The sequence below is a fragment of the Scyliorhinus canicula genome, chromosome 14 (genome assembly GCF_902713615.1).
Source record: "Scyliorhinus canicula chromosome 14, sScyCan1.1, whole genome shotgun sequence".
NCBI lineage: Eukaryota > Metazoa > Chordata > Chondrichthyes > Carcharhiniformes > Scyliorhinidae > Scyliorhinus > Scyliorhinus canicula.
In genome coordinates this window covers 93,046,899-93,070,642 of record NC_052159.1, presented here as the reverse complement: position 1 = coordinate 93,070,642, position 23,744 = coordinate 93,046,899, and the positions used below count along the sequence as shown (strand labels likewise).

General features: G+C 44.8%; 1 protein-coding gene across 1 annotated transcript in view; it reads right to left on the bottom strand.

The window, feature by feature from the left end:
- The window catches only part of LOC119977512 (ferroxidase HEPHL1-like), a 146,612-nt gene that overhangs the window by 40,159 nt on the left and 82,709 nt on the right, over positions 1-23,744 (bottom strand). The window contains 5 exon segments of the mRNA XM_038818551.1: positions 77-183; positions 994-1,134; positions 6,043-6,182; positions 16,326-16,533; positions 17,024-17,236. Of these exon segments, the coding sequence (XP_038674479.1) occupies positions 77-183; positions 994-1,134; positions 6,043-6,182; positions 16,326-16,533; positions 17,024-17,236 (809 nt within the window).

Sequence of the window (23,744 nt, the reverse complement as noted above, 5' to 3'; positions counted from 1 at the left end):
AAGCATGTTATTTACGAGTTTCTATTGTTTCAGGAAGTCGAGTTCGTAACGTGCAGGAACTTTAATTGAATGTTACCTTTACAAATCTCACTGCAGAATAATAAATCCAGGTGATGCAATTGGAGTCTCCACTACCAGGGCCTGATCTTTCTGGAACATTCCATCTGTAGATTTTCACCTCACCTAGAATAATAATAAGTATACACTTAAATGAAATGAAAAATATTAAATGGTCAAAAGAAAAATACACTGAAAAAGGCACAGAATGCTTCACAGAAGGTCAAACACTTTCTTGCACAGATTCCACGCATCGATTGGAGCCTATCGTAGCAAATACACCTGGGAAGAACAAGACCCTCAAATTAAGGGTTCAAATCGTCAGGTAAATTAAGGTCGAAGGAAATCAGAACATGTTCACCCGAATGGTAATAGGGCATAGCATAATGTGACAGGGAAAGTCACGGAAGCAACATGCTCTAAGATATAGATCTATTTCAGGAGAGACAGTGTCAGTAGGTTTGATCGATGAGGTTCTCTGTAGCTTAACAGCTATTTCTTATTATTAATGATTAAAATTTAGTTCCAATGATATTTGAATTACTATAGATTATATTCCATGCACTACTGTGAAAGATCTCATATGTCACTAATATAGTTTGTAGTCGTCTGCCATTCAATTAACGTTTAAAATGTTACACCCTCAAAATTCATCACTTTGGGTATACAATGTGAGCAGCTACATTTAGATGTGCTGTGGGATTCTCCACTTCGCCGGCAACGCACCCACGCCCGCGGGTTTCCCGACGGCACGGAATGGCCACAATGGGAAATCCCATTGGCCAGCTGCCGGAAACGGAGGATGCCGCTGCAAGCGACGGAGGGCTGCTCCGGAAAATGTGGCTGACGGGAAGAGAATCCCGCCCGTGTAATTTTGAAGGAAATAAATTTTAAACTAATGTTAGCGAATAAGCAAAGTTGTGCTGCATAACTCACCTGGATTGGTGACTGGTACTCTGAGATGTTTACCACTGTTTACCTCTTCAACACCATGTGGGTGTATAGAGTAAGGTTGAGAAGCTAAGTTCTTTAATACAACCATGATAATGTCACCAACTTCTGCTCGAATAATTGGACCTGAGTACATAAGATGATACATAAGACAAAATTACAACCAGACAACAGCAAGCAAAACACACAAGGGAGATCTTCAGTAAACCAATATCTAAATCCATTTCCTAATTAATTTTCCGATCAACACTACTTTGCAAACAACTTGTCCACTGCTGATAAATATATTTTCTCCAAAAGAAACCTAATTTGGACATAATTGCAATGCTTCTTCACAGAGCCGTTGCACCAGCTTAACTTAAATCACTTCATACATATCCTGTCAGTGGAAAGAAAAATCACTGTAAATAAATCCAACAACCCCTCTATGGTTTATGACCGACAAACCTTACCTTGATGTCGATAATGGTATGTATCCTAGCCTCTATCTGATACAGTGCCAAGTTATTTTGACGTGAATGTCTAATGATTTACAACAGCGGCAAGTGATGAATGCAGTTTGATTGTGGGCAACTTCCCCTTCGTGAAGAAAGCAAAAGAGGACTAATTGCCACAATTTTCCATTCTGGAGACTTAAGTGTGGTGGCAGGCATGAAGGTCGGCGTGACTTATGCTGGATGGAGGGACAGCTGAATACGCACAATCCTCCGCTTTGCAGCTTATCAGTTATATATCTTCGAGGAGCTTGGTGAATCCTATGACGGGGCAGGCAGGTTCACCTACCTTGCCGTTAGTTTATGGGGTCAAAAGTCCTGGCATCAGATTTAAGTGACATCTAGAGAGGCATGTATTCTATTTAACAGGAATCTATGGTGCTGAGTACCAAACTTTCAGCACATTTCCCTGTGGATCCTCCTCCCGGCTGTTCAGGCAAGGTGGGCCGTCCTTTTTCTTCAGGATGGGGGCAAGAGTTTCTCCCACCTTACCACGCTGGCCTGGGAGCAGGTCACTAGAGAGGCTAGCACAAGTGGCAAACATAAAAGGACCAGTCTGCAGTGCCAGAAATGGATGAATGATCTGATGTGCTCTACCAGGGTAAGTGAAACCTCTATCTACTCCAAACTCCAGCATGCAAGCACAACAAAGTCTTCATGAGAAGAGTGGCAGTCTCCTTGGGATTTGCGTTGGGACCTGCACACCATCACTCTAGTCATGTGTGCATTCCAGCAGTGGCTAAGGCGAGAGAGAAACGGGCACCACGACCTTCCCCCAGATGCCCTTCTCCTCAATGAGTCAGAGGGGGTCATCAGGTACCCAAAGGAAGGAAAAGCACCAACCAGGCCCCCTGCCGGTGACTCCCATCAACTCCAGCAAGTCAGGCCAATGAGGGTTCACCTGCCCCAGAGCAGCAGACAATTAACTGGCTGGGACCATCAAGGTTCGGGCTACCACAGGACGCCTGCCAACGTCATCTCAGACAATCGGACATTGCAGTCAACAGACTGTCTCCACCTCTGCTGCAGATGTTGGGGCTGCACCTAGGTGTAATAATAGGCTAAGAAAAACTAAGATGTTTTGAACACATAGTTGTGGTACAGGTGGTTTCTCATGGTATATACTTTTCACTACTGTAAATTTATTTGTATTAATCCTTCCCCAAGTCTCAGGGATTCAAATGCCTGTGTTCATATAAAGGTCAAAAATGTACCCCCACCAATGAGCTCCCATTTAGATCTTCAGTGATATTAATTCTCGCTCAATCTCACCACACTGTGTAGCTAAATCATATCAAAGCCTTTATTTCCAGATCTGCAACATCAACAAAGACACATCAGATGGCTGGCCAATACACTGTCAGCCTTAAATCTCAGACAGAGATCATTTGGGCTCAGGAGAATTGCTCATCGAGGTTAACGATTACCCCATTGCTGTCACGCTGTCCATTATTTATGGATTGCACAATTATTTGCTGCGACACATTTGCCGCGACCAATGTTGTAATTGCTTCTCCAGTGTGTACTTTGCAGTAGTGTTTACTTTACCAAAGTGAGTGCTTGGCAAAAGTATCAAATGTTAAATACGATAGACTTCCATGCCTCTCTGCGGCTCGTCATTTTTTCCACGGTTAAGGCTGAACGTCATTCCTGCTTCGTTCCTAATCTCCCAATTCATGGCACAGAACTAGGAAAGTAAGGATCAATTGGGAAAATGGCAAATATCTGCAGGGGGATTAGAGTGTATGATCTCAGAGATGTGTGCTGATCTTGATTAAACCATCTCCTTACCCGGTGAGGATCTTCCATTGCTCCTGGACGGTTGCTCAACGATGCTTCACATGCTCCTTGTTTGAAGGCTCAGCACACAACTCAATATAGAATTCATCTATGACAGTGTACTCATTGACTTTGGGTATATAGAAAGGATCGGCCTCAGAAAGGATTGGTCTTTGTGAGTTGAACCATGTCAGGGACTGGCATGCTCTGAAAGCGATGCTTTTGCACATCTCCTTAATCCTCAGCCGGGTGTATGAAGAGAAATTGTCATTGATGGCTGTGTCAATACTGTCTGGGCCATGTTTCTCCCTAATGCATAGATTTCAGCCCTGGATTTCCTATCAGGCTTCTGACAATAGCATGGTCCTGAGTGTCAAACTATTATCCTTGTGAGGCACACTCTGTGAGGGCAGTGCAAACAATTCTCGTAGCTTTGGGTAAGATATAGGTTACAGGTCACTGCATCCTAATGTGTGAAGGGCCATTGAGGGTCAGTAGCAAGATGACGCTTCTGCATTATGCATTTATAGAGTTGACGATGGGAGAAATTGATTTCTCCAGATGCTGATCTCTCTTTGAGACGTCCAAGTGCAAACCACTGAAGAATGTTTTCTTTTTCGTTCAGGCTGCCTCACTAAGCTGGTGTCTTACTGACCTGAGTGCATCCATGTATGAATTGGCTTTTCAGCTGCTTGATAGCTGAATGCCCATTGACTTGGTGACCCATGATTGAGAGGACTGTACTGTGCGGAGTTGCTTCAGGACATGTACCAAAGTAATGCTAATTATACCCCACAGCGTTGAAGAGCAACGTTGCCAAAGCTTCTCTGCCTTCTAAAGATGACCCCATTGTTCAGACATCAGGTGACATATGAAGCTTTCGTAATCATTGGGAGATTCCAGACCTTTTCTGAGATGTTCATGCTAAGAATGAAGATGTTATGTCCCACGTAACAAAGGTTGAAGAGCATCATTGTGAATATTAGTCCTCACCTCATTCTCCATGGAATCTACAAGGTGGAGCATATCTGCCACAACCTGTCGATGCATTCACATTGTCATGTGGTTTGTCTAGACCGCACCCTCTTCAGAGTCATTGGCCTGGATTCTCCGATCGCCGACACCGAAATCGCGTTCGGCGATCTGCCGGAGAATGTACTTTTACGCTGGAATCAGGGGAGGTGCCGTTTTTCCGATGCTTCCCTCCCTCAGCACGCCTTTGAGACAGCCTCAGGCTGTCACCCAAGAACCTCCCCCCGATGCTCTGCCCCCAATGGGCCGAGTCCCCCTCGGCGTGGAACACGTGTCCTCACAACTTTCAGGGATCTCGCGTGGCGGCTGCAGACTGTGTCATCACTTCCTAATTTCCATTTTTACAGTCACTATCCAGCCTTCTCCATTACCCTTGATCCTATTATTATTCATATAAATATTCCTGCTTCCTCCCCACCCCCTCAACCTTTCAATGTAAATGTATTGTTTTCTAGGTTTCCCAGTACCATGACTCCAATCCCTTGTACCAAATTCCTTTGGTGATTGGTCACTCCTTGAACACTGCTGCTTCCCAGGGAGGCCCTCCCCTGCTAAAAACCAGGACCAATATTTACATACCATGCAGAGTCCTTTAACCTGGCCTAGGACAATCTTTGAAGTATGCTTCAGACAGTATGGCCTCAGCCCCAGGATAGTCTCTGAACTTTCCATGGACTGTCTTTTGCCCCTTAAAATCCTCTTCTCTTCCACTCTGATCCTGGACGCCTTGCCCCCCGCCTCCACCCCTCCGAACCAATTCTGTCTCCATCCCACCTCTCCCCGGTCGTCTTTCTCCCCATCAGTCCCAACTCCATCTCATCGTCCTCTATCGCCTTCCAACAACCACCCCCTCACCCCACAATCTTGCCTTCCACTTCCCATTGATTGTGCCTCCCATGCCCAGCCTTGGCACAGCTTGTGCTACAGGCAGCTGATATTTAGCAGGTATGATGCTCAAGGAAAGCAAAAGCAGCATCAACTGACCTTCAAGGTGTAGATGATGCGAGTCTTACCAGGTATGTGCCACAAGCAGGCGAAGAGACCATGCTAGGGGCACAAAATTAAGTACAAAGCCCAGGCGGGGGAAAAAAGAGGGACATGGCCAGGCAGTGCCATTTGGTACTGCCCCCATGCCCACTCCACCAGCGTGATGGCATGGGACATGCCTCCAGGATTTTTTTTCTTTTCAGTGCTAGACAATATGGCAAGAAATATCAGCTGTACAGCCACTGTGCGACACATCATTTTTTTGCCTGGTCCAGCACTTAGAAGAAAAACAGAAAATTCTGCCCCACGTCTTTTGGGAAGTTGGTTCGTCAGTTGGCTGAACAGTTGGTTTGTGATGTGGCGTGATGTCAACATCGCAGGTTCATTTCTTGTACCATGTGAGGTTATTCATGAAGGACCCATCTTCTTAACCATGCCCCTTGCCTGAAGTGTGGTGATCCTCTGCTTAAGTCACCACCAGTGAGATCCTCTGCTTAAATCACCACCAGTCAGCTCTCAAAGGGGACAGCAGCCTATGGTCCTCTGGGTCTGTGGCGATATTTACATTTATTATTATATTTATTAAATAGGAAGTATTAAGCCTCCAAAAACATATTTTCATTTTGAGAAAATTACCCAGATTAATGATTGTGAGAAAGCTCCTCTGGTTAGTCATTCAAAGACTGCGCAATGCCATATCTAGGGGCAGTTAATATGTGTGAAATAACTTTTTATTAATTACCAAGTATTTCCAAATGCTGTTCTTCTGGTCGCCTTATTTTCTGCGTGGTAAACGTTCCATCGGTATACTCCCTGTAAACAACCTTTTTGTACTTTGACCCGATTTTACCTTGCCCTGTCCCAACAAACACATGGCCATAACTGGAAAAACACAAAAGTTGACAATGAGCGATTGTTTCTTTGGCTATGTTCAAACATCTACTGCACGATTTATTCATCATAGCTAAAAATTAATTTTCAAGTTATTTTATAAAAAGTGTATTTAGAATAGTGTTCAGTCAACATCTTTCAGAAATATTACAACTTTGTAGCAGTCAGATAACTGTTCTATGCCACCAAGAAATACCTATAAATGCAGAGGTCTCTGTATACAGTTAAGTTATATGTTAAGGATGACAGTATTGAAAACACTGTGTGAAAGTACGGGAACAAAGTCTAGGTCCACATCTCAAGCACAAACCCCAACTCCATTATCACCACGTACCACTTTCAGCTTCTTCAGCAAAGAGCTTTGTTCCATCATAATAATAGAAGTGGGGCTGTTTACTGATGATTATACATGTTCAGTACAGAACTCAAATATTGCTGAAAGGAGGGGCATGTTACTGTTCTTGCGCTTATCAAGAATGGCAAATTTCAAAAGATCATAACGATTTATCACAAGGTTATTCATACATTCAGACACCTGTTCTCTGCAAACAAAAGTAATATGTTCAAGCCTCGCACATTTTTTGAAATATCCAGACGCTTAGGCAATCCTTGGTTGCTTTCTTCATGGAAATTCCTCGGCCAATCATGGTCAACTTCCAAACCAATCGGGTCTCCTTCTAGTCTGTGCTAATATGCAGCAAGACCTGGACACCATTCAGACTTGGACTGATGAGTGGCAAGTTACATTCATGCCACACAAATTACCATCTCAACAAGATATAATCTGACTATATCCCCGAAACATTCAGTTGCATTACCATTGCTGAATGCCCCACTAGCAACATCCTGAAAGTTACCATTGACCAGAAACTGAACTGGACCAACCATTTAAATATGGTGGCTACAAGAGCAGGTCAGACGCTGGGAATTCGGAGGTGAGTAACTCGTCTCCTGGCTCCCCAAAGTCTGTCCACTATCTAGAAGGCACAAGTTAGAAGTGTGATTGAATACTCTACACTTGCCTGAATGAGTGCAGCTCCAACAACACTGATGAAGCTTGGCACCATCGAGGACAAAGCAGCTCACTCGATTGGCACCCCAGCCACACTTCAGACCCTCCACCATCAACACAGTGGCAGCAGTGTGCATGCACCGTCTACAAGATGCAATGCAGCAAAACACCAAGAGTCCTTCAACAGCAACGTGACCTGTACCACCTAGAAGGACAAGAGCAGCAGATAAAGACCTGCAAGTTTCGCTCCAAGGGACACAACATCCTGAGGAACTATACCACCGTCCCTTCACTGTCATGGGATCAAAATGGACTGCAGTGGTTCAAGAAGGTGGCTCACCACCACCTTTTCAAGGGAAGTTATGGACGGGCAACAAATGCTGACCTAGCCAACAATACCCACATTACATGAAAGAATCTTTAAAAAGGGATTCCTATCTGATATGAAATGATTGACAGCTTATTCTTGATTCTGAATAGGCAAAACCATTCTGTGAATCAAAATCTTTAAAAGGAATTAAAATGAATAATCCCCGAAAACAAATGTAAACAGAAGAACATAAGAACTAGAAGCAGGAGTAGGTAATTCAGCTCCTCGATCCTGCATCGCCATTCAATACGATTATGGCTGATCTTACCTCGGCCTCATCCCCAACTTTCTATCCACTCCTCATCACCCTTCAACTGCAACTAATTAAAAACCTATCTGCTCCTTAAATGTGTTTCGTGTTCTGGCATCCACTATACTCTGGGGTAGAGACTTCCACAGATTCACGACCCTTTGAATGAAGTAATTCCTCCTCACTTCTGTCTTAAATCTCCCACTCCTTAGCCTAAAACTATGGCCTCTTGTTCTAGAATTTCCAGTAAAGGGAAATATTCACTCGACGACTACCCTGTCAATCCCCTTTAGCATCTTATATACCTCAATTAAATCTACCCCCCCCCCCCCCATTCTTCTAAACTCCAGCGAGGTCAGGCTTAAACTGCTCAACCTCTCTTCATAAGACAAGTCCTTCATCCCTGAAATCAATCTAGTGAACCTTCTCTGAACTGCCTTAATACATTTACATTACATCAAGGGGGCCAAAACCGTGCACAGTACTCCAGATGCGGTCTCACCAATGCCCTAGACAGGTGCAACAGCACCTCCCTACTTGTATACTCTATTCCATTAGCACTGAATGTCAAAACTCCATTTGCCTTTTTTATTACCTGCTGCAACTGCATACTAAGTTTCTGTGATTCATGCACAAGGACACCAAGCGTCCTCTGCACTGAAGAACTTTGACGTTTCTCTCTATTTAGATAATAAGTTGTCTGTTATAATTCCTCTGACCAAAATGGATAACTTCACAGTTATCAACGTTAAATTCCATCTGTCAAATTTTGGCCCACTCATCTAACCTATCCATATCCATTTGTAAATTTCCTCATTACAACTTGCTTTCCCAACTTGTGCAGCACCTTATCAAATGCCACATCTACATGACCCAACCCCCCATTATCCCCTTTGCATGTTACATCTTTGAAGAACTCCTACAATTTAATTAAATATGATTTACCCTTCATAAAACCATGCTGACTCTGATGGATTGTGTTTCGAATTTCCAAATGTCCCGTAATACTTCCTTATTAATAGATTCCAACAGTTTCACAACAACTTTAGACAAATTGGTCGATAGTTGCCTACTTTCTGTTTTTCTCCCTTTTTGAATAGCCTTTTATCCAATCCACTGGAGCCTTTCTCACATCAGGAAATTTTGGAATATTGTAACCAATGGATTCACTATCTCCACTGCCACTTCCTTTAAGACCCTAGGCCATAAGGCCCCGGGGACTTGTCCGTTTTCAATTCCAATAGTTTGCACAGTACTTTTTCCCTATTGCTGACAAAGTTCCTCCTTTTTAACAATCTCTGCATTATCTGTTACTATTTGGATGGTTTTAGTCCTCCATCGTGAAAACAGAGACAAAGTATTGATTTAATGCCTCAGCTATTTCTGTATTCGAAGGGACTAAAGTTGATTTTAGCTACTCTTCCTTTTCATAGACTTCTAGAATCTTTTGCTATCCATTTTTATATTTTGCGCTAGATGTCTTTCATAAATTTATCTGTGCTATTTCTTTTGCATTTTTAGTAGATTTTTTAAAAAGTTTCCCAATCCTTCAGCCTACCACTAACCTTTGCAATATGGTATGCCTTATTTTGTGCCTTTATGTTATCTTTAACCTCCTTGCTTACCCATGGATGCAGGTTCCCCTACTGACAATCTTTCTTCATCTCTGGATTTTATTTCAGTTGAGTGGAATTGAATATCTCCTGAAATATCTGCCACTGTTCATCAACCTTTTAGTCTTTCTGCCCTGTCCACTAAGGCCAAATCGATCCTCATGCCTTTAACACCAAGGTAGAACACGAGTGTGAGACTGAAGTTATTTCTCTCAAACTGGAATTGAAATTCAAGCATGCAGTGCAGCACGATGGCGCAGTCGTAGCACTGCAGTTTCACGGCGCCGAGGTCCCAGGTTCGATCCCGGCTCTGGGTCACTATCCGTGTAGAGTTTGCACGTTCTCCCAGTGTTTGCGTGGGTTTCACCCCCACAACTCAAAGATGTGCAAGGTAGGTGGATTGAACACACTTAATTGGAAAAAATGAATTGGGTACTCTAAATTTATAAAAATATTTTTTTTTTTTAATTCAAGCATGCAAAGGTCACTCTTCCCAAGAACATCCCTTACTAAAGATCATTAAATAATCCTATTACACAATACTAAACCCAAACAGCCTGTTCCCTGGTTAGTCGACAATATATTGTTTCAAGAAGTATACTCTGAACTCTATCTCGAGGTTACCCTCGCCAATTTGATTAACTCAGTCCATATGCATATTGATATGATCCATGATTATTGTCGTACCTTTCTTACAAGCCCCAATATTTCCTAGATTATACGGTGTCCTAATGTGGAACTACTATTCGGGGACCAATTGATTACTGCCACCAGGGACTTCTTTTCCTGGCAATTTCTTATTTCCATCCAGACAGATACTGCGTCTTGATCTCCAGTGTCAATATGATTTCCGACTACAGCACTTATCCCTTCCTTTACCAACAAAGCTACACTGCCTCAAATGCCTTTCTGTCTATCCTTCCAAAACACTGAGTACCCTTGGATATTTAATGCCAGGACCTGGTCTCCTTGTAACCATGTCTCAGTAATCGCCACCAAATCATACCCCGTTGTCTCTATTTGCACTGTTAACTCATTAATTTTATTCAGAAGCTACGTGCGTCCTGATACAAAGGGCGTGATTCTCCGGCAACACTGCACCCGAAAAGCAGCGTGTCGCAGCACAGTATGGCCTTTGAAAGCTGGGAAGCCCAGCTCCCAGGACCTAGCTCGCAACACCTCACGAGATTCAACACAATCTCGTGAGACTTTGTGTAATGAACTCCAATTGGCTTTATTGGTTGGCCAATTGGAATATGAGCTCCCTCAATGATAGCTCATTGAGGGGGCCCATATAATCACCTGTGTAGGCTTTGTGAGCAGTCTTAAGTTGACTGGACTGCTAGCAGCACTGTTTGTAGCTGCTCCTGTAATATCGTTATTGTAAATAAATATTGGTGTGGTGACGGAACTCCTGCCTCACGTGGATTACTACACTTTGCAAGATGAATCCCTCCCACACTTTTTAGCAAATCTGCATATTAGAGCGAGGCAGTAAGTCTCACTCTAATTTGCAGATTCCCGAGGTAATTGTGGCTTTGGGAATCAATCCCTTCAGACACTCAAACAAATGATCCCTCAGACTCAGTGTCTATGAACCTGAAACCTAATGAAGAAATGTAGGCAGGAGGTTTAACACAAGCAAGTGTGAAGATTCATACTCCATTGTGCAGCATTGCTTTCCAACACTGTATCGTGTGTGAATAATGGAAGTTTTAATCATGTGCATGACCTACCGGCTGTGTCCTGCCGGAATCGGGATGGGACGCGATGTAGGTAGTAGATCCCAGGAGAGGCCTCTAATGAGATCCTGCAAGATGTCAACCAGATCCAGCTACACTGCATATTACAGTCTTGTAGTGAGGCACACTTCAATGTGCAGTTGCCGGAGTTATGCAAGGCGTGAGATCTAACCCCCTCGTCTTGGAGACCCTGAGCGAGTGCCGGTTCATGCTGGTCTCCACAAATGGGGACCCGGCGTACCGGCACTTGAGGGGTCGCCCAGGTGATTGGGGGCCCCGGATGGCTGGGCTCTAGGCAGGGTGGTACCTCTGCACCCCTGATGCTTCCTGGGCACCCTGTGTGATCCTGGTAGTATGGTAGGAGCAAGGTGCCTTTGTGGCATTTTGCCCATGTCGGGGATCGGCCCTGGAGTGCCCTGCCCCGATTAGGTGGGGGCTAAATGACCCCCCTTATAGGTGAGGAGGGGCATTTAAGGGGGAGGGTGGATTGGAGGATGGTGGAGGTGGAAGGGGGGGGGGGGGGGGAGCGGAGCTCCTCAGTGCAGGAAATGGGGCTAAGTGTGGGCTTGGCGGGGCGTCCCTACTGAAGACCCGAAATGGAGTCCCGTTCGATAGTGTAGTCTTTCTCGGCACTGCAAGTACTGGGAACACCCAACTAAGCGCACTCGGCACGGGATTCTGTTTCATTTCTGTTAAATCGTGCCCAAGATCTACACCATGTGACATTACATCTGAGAGTGATACATCAAAGTGCAACTATCCCATCACTGGCAGACTAGTGTGTATTAACTTACTTCCTCCTACCCATTTTACACTCTCAGAAAATAGACAGAAACTTTTCAACTGCAAGAGAAGATGACCAATGTGCACAATAGAAATGCAAGTACAGAATTACCAAGTTTACAGCTAGGTGAACATGTTGTAATCCAAGGTCCCACACAAGGTACATGCGGCAACAAGCCAAGGTGACAAGGAATTGTTCGAAACCAAGGTCCTGTGAAGACGTTACACACAAAGACACATTGGTCAGGTGTGACCAAGGACTAGATCAGATCTATTTCTGGTACAGTCCTTTTGCATCTGGGACAAGATCCCAGATGAAATAAGGAACAACATCCAAGAATGACAAATCCCGTAGATCACTGCGAATAATTAAATTAAAGGTACCTCCAGACAAGGTTCTTGTCATGTTATTCACCCTGGGGTAACACGGACTGCAACTGGATGCAGTTGTACTGGAAAGCAGACACCAAACTTAGACGTTGGTTCAATACGATTTATTGAACTTCTGAACAATGCACACAGATTGCTGTGGGTTGACTCTCTACTACTCTAAGTGTGCTAACTCTAACTAACTAGACCAGACTAGCTCTGAGCTTAGAAGGTGCTAAATGATACATACACCCTGACTGTCATTACAGTTGTCACCAGTGGAAAGAGGCGGAGTGCTGATGCCTTGTGTGTTTTATAGTACGAAGACCCCCTCTAGATTGGTTGCGTTCCATCCTGTGTGTTCATTGGCTAACTTGGGTGTCTGTCACTGCCTGTCTTTACCTCATTATGTTCATGAGTGCATATTATGACAGTTATCATTGCAAGATCTAGGTATACTTGCAGATTACCTCACTGATTTTGAGACTTATACCGGTAGCTTAATTAGTTCTGTAGACTGATGTAATATTAATAGCTATATAGCTATACTTCTTTGGGATGGGGGTGGGGCTTTGGGAGATGTCTTTAAACAGAAAATATGTTATTAAGTGACAGCATGACATTACTGGAATACTGGAATGGACCTCATAGTTTAGGTTTTGCCTGTGAGTAGAAACAGCACAGCTGCGATGTCTTCAAGCTTTGCATAAATATTTTCTTTGGCCTAGTCTTAATAATGAACTCATAAAGTGTTTACGCAATCCTTTAAGAGTGATTGCTGCCTTTATATCATTTTACAAACATGACAAACACCACTTGGAAAGAGCAGAGGGGTAACTTCTTTGCCCATCCACCTACATATTGCCTGCTTCACCCCAACCAGCTCTAAAACCCTTTCCTTTGCTTTTGGGATTTCCAGCTTCAACTTCCTTTATACTCTCTAGGTTAGAATCCAAAAATAGATTCCAGAACTTTTCCAACCACATTCTATTCCCTAAACCAAGTTCTACTCATTCATTTTGGGCTGCATGGTGGCACAGTGGTTAGCACTACTACCGCACAGCTTAGGGACCAAGGTTCAATTCCAGCCTCAGGTGACTGTCTGCGTGGAGTTTGCACTTTCTCCCTGTATCTGTGTGGGTTTCCTCCAGGTGCTCCAGTTTCCTCCCACATTCCAAAAATGTGCAGATTAGGTGGATTGACCATGCTAAATTGCCTCCTAGTGTCCAAAAGGTTAGGTGGGGCTATGAGGATAGGGTGAAGGCGTGGGCTTAAGTGGGGGCTCTTTCCGGGGGCGATGCATACTCGATGGGCTGAATGGACTCCTTCTGCACTGTAGTGATTCTATGATCTTCTACAATCACTTCTGTCCTCTCAGTACGATGACTCCCCTCCAAAGCTATGGATCTAAAAAGGTCTTCCTCATTGGCTTCCACCAACCTCTACCAGCTCTATTATCTAGTCTTTGAGCTTCCAATGGTGAGACTGACACACATTCCTTTCTCTGTTCTATCTACTGGTAGAAAAACTTTGAAGCTTCTTCACCTTACACTTTGTAACTTTCACCTTTGCCTCTCCATTTTTGGTTTCTCTCCACCTTAAAAAGCTTTCTTGATACTTAACTTTGCAAACAATCGAATTTCTCTCAGCTCTTTCACTACTATTCAGCACCTATTTCCTCTCTGCAAATCATCTTGAAAAAGGGGACACACGAACATAAGAACAGGAGATGGAGTAGGCAATGCAGCCTTTCAAGCCTGCTCTGCCATTCAATAAGGTTATGGTTAATCGTCTAATTTAACTTCACATTCTTTCACTATTCCTTCGTATCCCAATATATTTGGAATGCTGGTGTTGTATATTACAAGAGCTGAACATTTCGTCATACTGTCCTCTCTGCTGGCGAGGTGTACATAAAGTTAGTTCGGAAATGATTGATTTCAATTGAGCATGTGCTAATCTTAGTGTAACACACAACAGAAAGATGGTGATGAGAGTGGGATGCAATGCCATTTAAGAAATTAAGGACTGAACAACATCGTGAAATAGAACCCCTACAGTTCAGAAGAAGGCATTCAGCCCCTCGCATCTGCATCAATCCTTCAAAAGAGTGCTCTATCCTTGTCCACTCCCCCGTCAACCCTGCCCTATCCCTATAACCCCCTAACCTAATCCCTGGACACTAATTTATTATGGTATGGCCAATCCATCTAACCTGCATATCTTTGGACTATGGGAGGAAACCGGAGGACCCAGAGGAACCACACGCCGACATAGGAGAATGTACAAATTCCACACAGAAAGTGTCCCTAGGCTGGAATTGAACCCGGGTCCCAGGCACTGTGACGCCGTGCCTCCTGAAGTTGAATTCAAGGAAGTTTGAGCAATTTTAAAAATTGCTTCACATGTGCACATTATAACATCAATAATCTTTATTAGTGTCACAAGTAGGCTTACATTAACACTGCAATGACGTTACTGTGAAAAGCCCCTAGTCGCTACACTACAGCGCCTGTTCGGGTACACCAAGGTAGAATTCAGAATGACCAATTCACCTCACAGCACGTCTTTCGGGACTTGTGGGAGAAAACTGAAGCACCCGGAGGAAACCCACGCAGACACGTCGAGAACGTGCAAACTCTGCACAGACAGTGACCCAAGTCGAAAATCGAATCCAGGCCACTGTCGCTGCGAAGCAACAGTGCTAATCACTGTGCTACCTTGCCGCCCTAATTTACATAGGTACACAGTGTGTCAGCACAGTAATTGAAAAGATTGGCACTGAAGACAGTTGGGGACAATGGGGTAATTCAACCCTAACAGAGAGGACTGATGTAATTACGAATGAAGCTTAGACATTTGGGCTGAAGGCAAATAAAATGGGAGATGAGGATAAAGTAACTGTTTTCCTCAACATAATGGAGCCAGATGAGGTGGCGTCTAACCAGTGCTGTCCACAAGATCACAGTACTATGGACTCTTCAGAAATTTATAAGATTCTGGGTTCACATTATGGCCTGACGAAGAATGAAATTGTACCGAGAGCTGCAATCTGGCAACGGAAACAGTTGCCAGGGAAATTGTTACAGATTACATTCTCAAATTAAAGGAACTCTCTCATCATGGGGACTATGGCACACATTTAGAAATCAACCTTAAAGACACTTTTGTAGGAGATCTGAAGAACAACTCAGGTCAAATTATGGGCAATGGCATTAAGCTGATATTAGAAAAGGCCTGGGGTGAAGCCACATCCATGGAAATGGCAGGGAGAGATAGCTGGAAATTGCAAGGGGTTCTAATCTTGAGCTGGTAAATAAATCCACTGGATTTCTGTAATATCACGCCATGGCAGCCAAGTTCACAGTCTCAGACAGAAATTTAGGTGTTACCATAATCGCCAACCTATTAAATACCCCCATTTCCAGTCAAACCGCTGTGCCAGGGAGAAAAGTCAGTCATAGTCAGACAACATGCTGCAGTAGAGGAAGCAGTAATACTCCCGGTTGTGATAAAGCTCCAGTTGGCTGACATGCACCAGTAAAGGTCATGGTAGACATACAGCTAGTTCAGGAGCCTGGATATCCTCCAATGTGCACATGACTGATGTAGAAATAGAAGCTGATGTTATTGAGGAGGAAGATCAAGGGTTGTACTTAGTCATAGAACAAGAAAAACAACACCTGGAGGATGGCAACAAGGAAAATATAATTAAAACACCCACACTAGAAATGAAAGTCAGAGATTCACTTTCATCTCAATACAATTGCAGGCAGTCATTACTGAGTTAACTTTATATTAACCCTACCAACAGAGGGCAGCAGACAAAGCAGAAGAAGAAAATGCTCAGCTCTTGCAACATAATACATCCTTCTTGAATACTTTCAATGATTGCACATCTATCTACAGCTCTCCAGGGTAGAAAATGTCATAACCCTTTTAATATTTGAGTTACCTATTTTTCTTAAAATAAATTAATAAAATATTAGTACCACCTTTCTTCTTTGGTTGTATTGTGTCTTTCCAGCTCCCAGCTCCTGTCAGGAGAATAGTCCCACTCAACCTCCACTGTGGCAATGTAGTATGTTCGGATTGTCTCGTACATCTCTTCCGGGATACTTTTATTGCAGTTTCTAACATGATACATTTGTTTCATTCCACCCATATAGTGATCAGCTGTTCGGCAGATGACCTTAAATGTACCTGAATTAAACATTTTAAACTATTTAAAAACGGAATTAACTGCAACGTACATTGAAAAGAATTGTCTTATTAATCTTTAACGGTAGAATTCTGACTCTAGTCCATTTCCCCGTTCCCTCGTCACTGCACTCGCTCGTTTAATTCTTGAAATATCCATTCTGCTGAACACAATTTTGTCTCAAACACAGTCAAATTTTCATGTACGTCCTGATCTTAGATTTGAGGGCACGTCCTAGAAAGGTTGTACATAAAGTAATCAACAAAGGTTTACAGTATAAAGGAGACCCATTTGCGATTACGTGCTTGTACTGGTGAAATCCAGAACTAATCCCACTGGCCTGCTCTCTCCACATGGGACGAGATTTATTTCAGTTGGAAATATTTATCTAATTATCCCTTAAATTGTTGAGTTAGAAATGCACAAGTAGCTTGGTCAACTGTGATTATGTTAGCACTGAAGGCAGAAGGAGGGAGAGGGAGGAACTCATACCAGTATCATCTGGTTGCATGAAGACTGTCGCAGATGTATGAGGAAACACACTGAATGTATCATGGGTGCTCCCCCTCAGGTGGATTGTGTTGCCTTGAAAGTAAATTCCATGCATGTCGATTTCAGTGCCAAGTCCAATCAAATGCCATGAAACATTGTCACCTTTGCACATCTCCAGTCCAGGCAAGTTACCAAACATGTAACCATTAATGGCTAGAAAATGAATATGTAATTGCATTATTACTCAGCAAAAATATTCCATAATATTTACTACTTAAAACATTTAAACATATTTACTACTTTAAACATTCAATGCCCATTTCGAGCAGGAAACCATCAATCCTTTATCAACTGCCCCAGCAGCCTCAGACACACCCATACCTACCATCACAGCTTCCGAAGTCAGATTGGCCTTCTTGAAAGTGAACCCTCAGAAAGTAACGGGTCCTGATGGAGTCCCTGGTCGTGCACTCAGATCCTGTGCTGACCAACTGGCAGGCGTGTTCACGCATATCTTCAACCTGTCCTTACTCCATTCCGAGGTTCCCACCTGCTTCAAAAAGACCACTATCATACCGATGCCAAAGAAGAATCAGGCAACCTGCCTCAATGACTACCGTCCAATGGCCTTGACATCGATCATTATGAAGTGCTTCGAGGGGTTGGTCATGAGACACATCAACTCCATATTTCCAGGATGCCTTGATCCACTGCAATTCGCATACCACCACAACCGGTCCACATCAGACATCATCTCCCTGGCCCTACACGCATCCCTGGAGTATCTCGACAACAAGGACTCCTACGTCCGACTCCTACTCGTTGTCTACAGCTCCGCCATCAACACCATAATCCCAGCCAAGCTCACATTAAAACTCCAAATCCTAGGACTTGGCTCCTCACTCTGCAACTGGATCCTCGACTTCCTGACCCATAGACCATAATCAGTAAGGATAAACAGCAACACTTCCTCCACAATAATCCTCAATACCGGGGCCCTGCAAGTCTGCGTACTTAGCCCCCTACTATACTCCCTACACACACATGACTGTGTGGCAAAATTTGGCTCCAACTGCATCTACAAGTTTGACGAAGACATGACCCTAGGGGGTCAGATTGCGAACAACAGTGAGTCAGAGTATAGGGGGAAGAAAGAGAGCCTAGTGGCATGGTGCAACGACAACAATCTCTCCCACAACGTCAGCAAAACTAAGGAGCTGGTCATTGCGTTCAGGAAGCAAAGTATCGTACACACCCTGTCCACATCAATGGTGCCAAGGTGGAGATGGTTGACAGCTTCAAATTCCTAGGTGTGCACATTACCAACAAATGTCCTGGTCCACCCACGCCGATGTTGCGACCAAGAAAGCACAGCAGCGCCTCAGGAAATTAAGAATATTTGGCATGTCCATGTTGAGTCGTACCAATTTTTACAGATGCACCATAGAAAGCATCCTATCTGGCTGCATCACAGCCTGGTATGGCAACTGCTCGAACCAAGACCAGAAGGAAATATAGAGAGTCGTGAACACAGCCCAGTCCCACATGAACCCCCCCCCCCCCCCCCCCCATCCATTGACTCTGTTAACCAAATGAACTAAATTTACTGAATGACTCCCAAAGAGAAAGTCAATCAGCAAAATTTCACTTCAACGATCAAACCAAAATCAACATAATTTGTTGTGAAATTTGCTGACATTACAAAGATAGGCAGGAAAGTAAATTGTGAAGAGGACATAAGGAGGCTACAAGATAGGTTAAGCGAGTGGTCAAAGATCTGGCAAATGGAATATAAATCTGGGAAAATTTGAAATGCTCCATTTTGGCCGGAAGAACAAAACGATAGCAGAATGACTCCATTAACGTGCAATTGGTGTGTAACCATGTCAAAACCATCATGGCAGTGAATCTTCACTATCCTGGCAACAATCGCAATGCCTTTTTCCTGAGGCAGTAGGCTGTTCCTGCCATTTTCAGATCACCAAGAAGAACCCGTGGGTATTTGCTTGGAGATGAGGAGTAAGCCATCTCCACATGGATGATGATCCCTCTCCTCCATTTCTCAATGATGTGAGAAAACAGGTGGCTAATAAGAGCCTGCTGTCACCAAAAACAGTATGGAGCAAAGACTTCAGCTTTATTAATCAACAGTTCAATGGCCTGGACTGCTCAGAGCTACTTTACTCTCCAGGTTTGCTGTGGTCTGCTGCGTCCTACCCGGACAATTTCACCAGGCACCCAGCGGCCGCCTCGAGGGGCCGAAGAGGAAGCATAAGGGAGCCCTTCGCTCTGGACATTCCCTGGGGACATCATCCATTCACCACTGTTGCTTCATTATTTTCCACCAACCCATCTACCTCCAATGTCCCTTCACAGCATCCTGTTCGTCAAAATCCCCCAATGAAACAAGTAAATAGAAACCTTTGCATAACATCTTTATCTAACACTAGATCAAATTAAACATAAATAAAGTATACAAACTATTTCCTTAATACCTGTCCTGTATTGCATTTGCCTGGCCTGCTGCTTCTTGCACTGCAGCATCTTTCAGCTGGTGGAAGGTCGCTGCCTCTCACTGGGAGAGACCGCAGATTGTCTTGTAGGATGCACTGGACAAGCTCTCGGTCTCAAGAGCCTGGCTTGGACTGCACACCTGGACTGATAATTCTGCGGTCCAAAGGATGCAGGCCGTTGCCTCACAGGGCAACTGGACCAAATGTTGGATTTGTATTCATTTGCCCACTAACCCTTCATCCTCAGGTATGGGATTTTTGACCCTCCCCTTGGATTCTGCATGGTCCCAAGGTAGTATGGGGGCCCTCATCCGCCGTGTGCCCACTTGGAGGCGGAAGCCCACTTCTGTGACCATTAAGGGGTCAGCTTGGTTCAGTGTTAGAAGGAACTATACCCGGAGTTGTACTTAGGTGGGTGAGTTACTATTAAGTTCTTGTGCCGACCTTGCTGATTATGATTATCGGGGAGCCTAATTCCACTTTTACAACCAGTCAGGCCTAATGGCATCCTTTTATTTGGAAATGCGTCGGCATATCGAACGGCCCCGTTTTCCGAGACCAGTCTTATATATACTAATTGGAATGGGTGTGACTGTCAGTGGGTGTATAATCTGACCCTCGGCAACTCCACAATCATTTGGACCTCTGACGGCTATGTCGAAGGAGTGTTTGCGCACTGTAATTATAAAAACACTACTGGGTGCCTGGACCGACTGGCATTACGAGCACGATAACTCAGTAGGATCTGTCGAATTTGCTGGTATACCCAGACCTACTTTTGTTTTGAACTGGCTTAGATTCTGTCAGAACCATACCTTTTGGTACCCAACCCTTATTCGCAATGGTTCCTTCTGGATTTCTGGAAATAGGGCCTATCAGACCCTTCCTTCTGATTGGGCAGGGACCTGCACCATTGGCAATATTATCCCCGAAGCCTTTGGGGATTGCCATTCACTTCCACCATAACCACCTTGGACCTGTGGGGTATTATAAACGATGGTCTCAAACCCATTGGTTACTCGTAATACCGGGTTCCACCAGTTTGTCCGGGCCCTCATCTTGGGTCAGGGAGTCTCAGATTTAGAAAAGGCTATCGTTAACATCTCTGCCACTATGGAACTCATTGAGAATATAACGGTGGATGCCAGCCAAGGATTGCAATCAGAGATTCAGTCCCTCTCTAAAGTAGTACTCCAGCATCGGATGACCCTTGATTTTCTATTAGCAGCACAAGTTGGAGGCTGTGCAGCCATTAACTTGTTGTTTTTCTGTGAATGAGGACCAAAGAATCAAGATGGATGCTAGCAATATTCAGGAGCAAGTCCGCCTTCTCCATTCTGTGGTTCAAGAAAAGATTGGTGGGGATGGCTCCTTGATTTTGGGGGGTGGTTTGGAAGATTCATTCAGACCCTCCGCAAATACCACATGGTAGGTCTTATACTTCTTATTGTCCTGCACATGGTCATACACCTCCACCTTTGTTGTGTTCGCTCGGGCTGCCGATTAAGGACCCTTCACGCCCCGGGTAACAACCCAGCAGCCCAGCTCCTTCTCAATCATCACAACCTTATGGACAAGGAAGCCCAGCGATTAGAGGAGATCGAACTTCAGTAAGGTTCGGATTTGTCCTTGAAGGACAAAAAGGGGAGGGTGGGGGAAATATGGAATCCATAATTAACTCTTCCTTCGCGAAGGACGTGGTCTGCAGATACAGAATGATGGATGTAGCCAAAACAAAAATGTACTCCCTGTAAACTGCAATAACCATCAAGGGCAGGTGGAGAGATCCGGTATGCAAACGATGGATTGAAGATACTCGTTTTCTATCGGTCCACTTACCCTGTTTTGGGACCTTTTTGGTGGTCTCAGCCCCGTAATGTACGTACATATACGCAACAGGAGTCCCTTTAGGAGAGGGACTCTTGGTCGATGCAGTTCCCATGGTGAAAGTTTAGATCTTACCTTGGTGGTCGACGTTCAAGTTAACTTAAATCAATCGGGGCCCCTAACCCACTGATCGTGCCATTGCAACCGGGGCCCCTAACTCCAATTCCAACCAGTGCCCCTAACCCCAATTGCAACCGGGGCCCCTAACCCCAATTCCAACCGGTGCCCCTAACCCCAATTCCAACCGGGGCCCCTAACCCCAATTCCAAACGAAGCCCCTAACCCCAATTCCAACCGGGGCCCCTAACCCCAATTCCAACCGGGGGCCCTAACCCCAATTCCAACCGGGGCCCCTAACCCCAATTCCAACCGGGGCCCCTAACCCCAATTCCAACCGGGGCCCCTAACCCCAATTCCAACCGGGGCCCCTAACCCCAATTCCAACCGGGGCCCCCAACCCCAATTCCAACCGGGGCCCCCAACCCCAATTCCAACCGGGGCCCCCAACTCCAATTCCAACCGGGGCCCCCTAACCCCAATTCCAAACGGGGCCCCTAACCCCAATTCCAACCGGGACCCCTAACCCCAATTCTAACCGGGGCCCCTAACCCCAATTCCAAACGGGGCCCCTAATCCCAATTCCAAACGAAGCCCCTCACCCCAATTCCAAACAGGGCCTCTAAGCCCAAGGCGGACTCGAACCTCCTTTAAGACACAAGATGACTTACCCCGGTAGTGCCACACAGGTGAGCGTATGCGTTTCTTCTGTCAAATGCTCGTAATGCCGAAATCAGACAGCCGCGGTCTCAGAGTTGTTGACTAACGAGGCACTACGCTATGTGCCCATGTCCAGCACTCAGGGGGGTTTGTCATCTCGGTGGGACCTCAAACAAACTGTGGAAATTAACAAGTAGGCATGGCATGTACTCTTAAAAATCAATTTTTTTGGGTTGTGCACAACGAGAACACAGTGAGATTCACGGTGATGTTCTGCCCGAATCCAGCGAAACAATAATACTACTTACATTTTCAACTGTTTACAGTCGCAGTCTAATCCCTTATTTGCATGACAAAACACCAATAATACCACAGTTAAACTTTCATTTGAAACCAATGAAAGGACAGCATTTCTAGCCAATAGAAAACAGGGGAAGTGGACGATAGAAAACGAGTATTTTCAATCCTTCGTTTGCATACCTTATCTCCCCACCTGCTCTTGGGGTGGTTACTGTAGTTTACAGAGAGTACATTTTCAGTGACATCCATCATTCGGTCTCTGCAGACCCACGTCCTTCGCTAAGGAACAGTTTATTATGGATTCCACACAACCAAGGCAGAGGTAGCAGCAACATCAGCTGTCTGGCTGGGACAGGCAACAGCAAGGGTACTGGCAGTGTGGCAGTGATGGGAACACAAATGTCTTCATCCCAAGGACAGCAGGTTCATGCTCTGGAGGCCACCCTGGATGGCACCTCAGAAATCCTAGTAATCTCTTGGAGGACGGATTGTTGGAATGCTGCAAGAGCCTGCATAACCCCTCTGCGGTGTATAGCTATAATGCAGCAGTCTTGAGTCTGCTGGGCTGAAATAGTGGACTTAACAATATCAGTCTGAGCCTCTACTGCAGTACAGAGAGGCTTCCGGGCTTGCCTCTGTGCCTCAACGGAAAAAGTGAGCCTGTGGCCATCAGAAGCTACATCACAGTCAGGTTCACAGTATCTCATGGAGTAGGCCACCACTTCCACACTGGAAACGATAGGATCCAAACCTGGAGATAGATTTGAGACCAATTTCTCCATATCCTCAACAGTGACAGGAGACATTGTGGAGGGCAGCCGATGCATCAAGCACCCCGGTGTTTATATCCAGTCTTCTCAACTTTGCTCCCTCCACCGTCCCATCAAAATCTTCATCCATGTTTCCGGCAGCACAACTATCCGTGACCTCGTGCGATGCTTGTACCCAAGCTGGTGGCTGCACATGTCAGATCAAGTCATCATGTTTCTTCATCAGTGTCTTGCTGTTGCTCTCTCTCTTCCTCCGAAGAGGAATCAGAAATAGAAAATCAGAAGTGAAGGGAGAGTGGAGTCCACCACCTACAGCTTACTCATCATGAATGAAGGCTCGATGAGGAGATACTGCTTTGAAAAGGGGCATAAAACAGAACACACCAGCATCCTCAATGTTCTCAGTGACACTGGATGTAACTGTTGTAGTTGGCCTCACGGCATGGTGAACCAACTTCTCCATAGGATTCAGGAGATGCAGGAATCCTTGTTCACCTCAGGTTCTGCGCTGTTCCTTTCTATTGCGGGCCATCT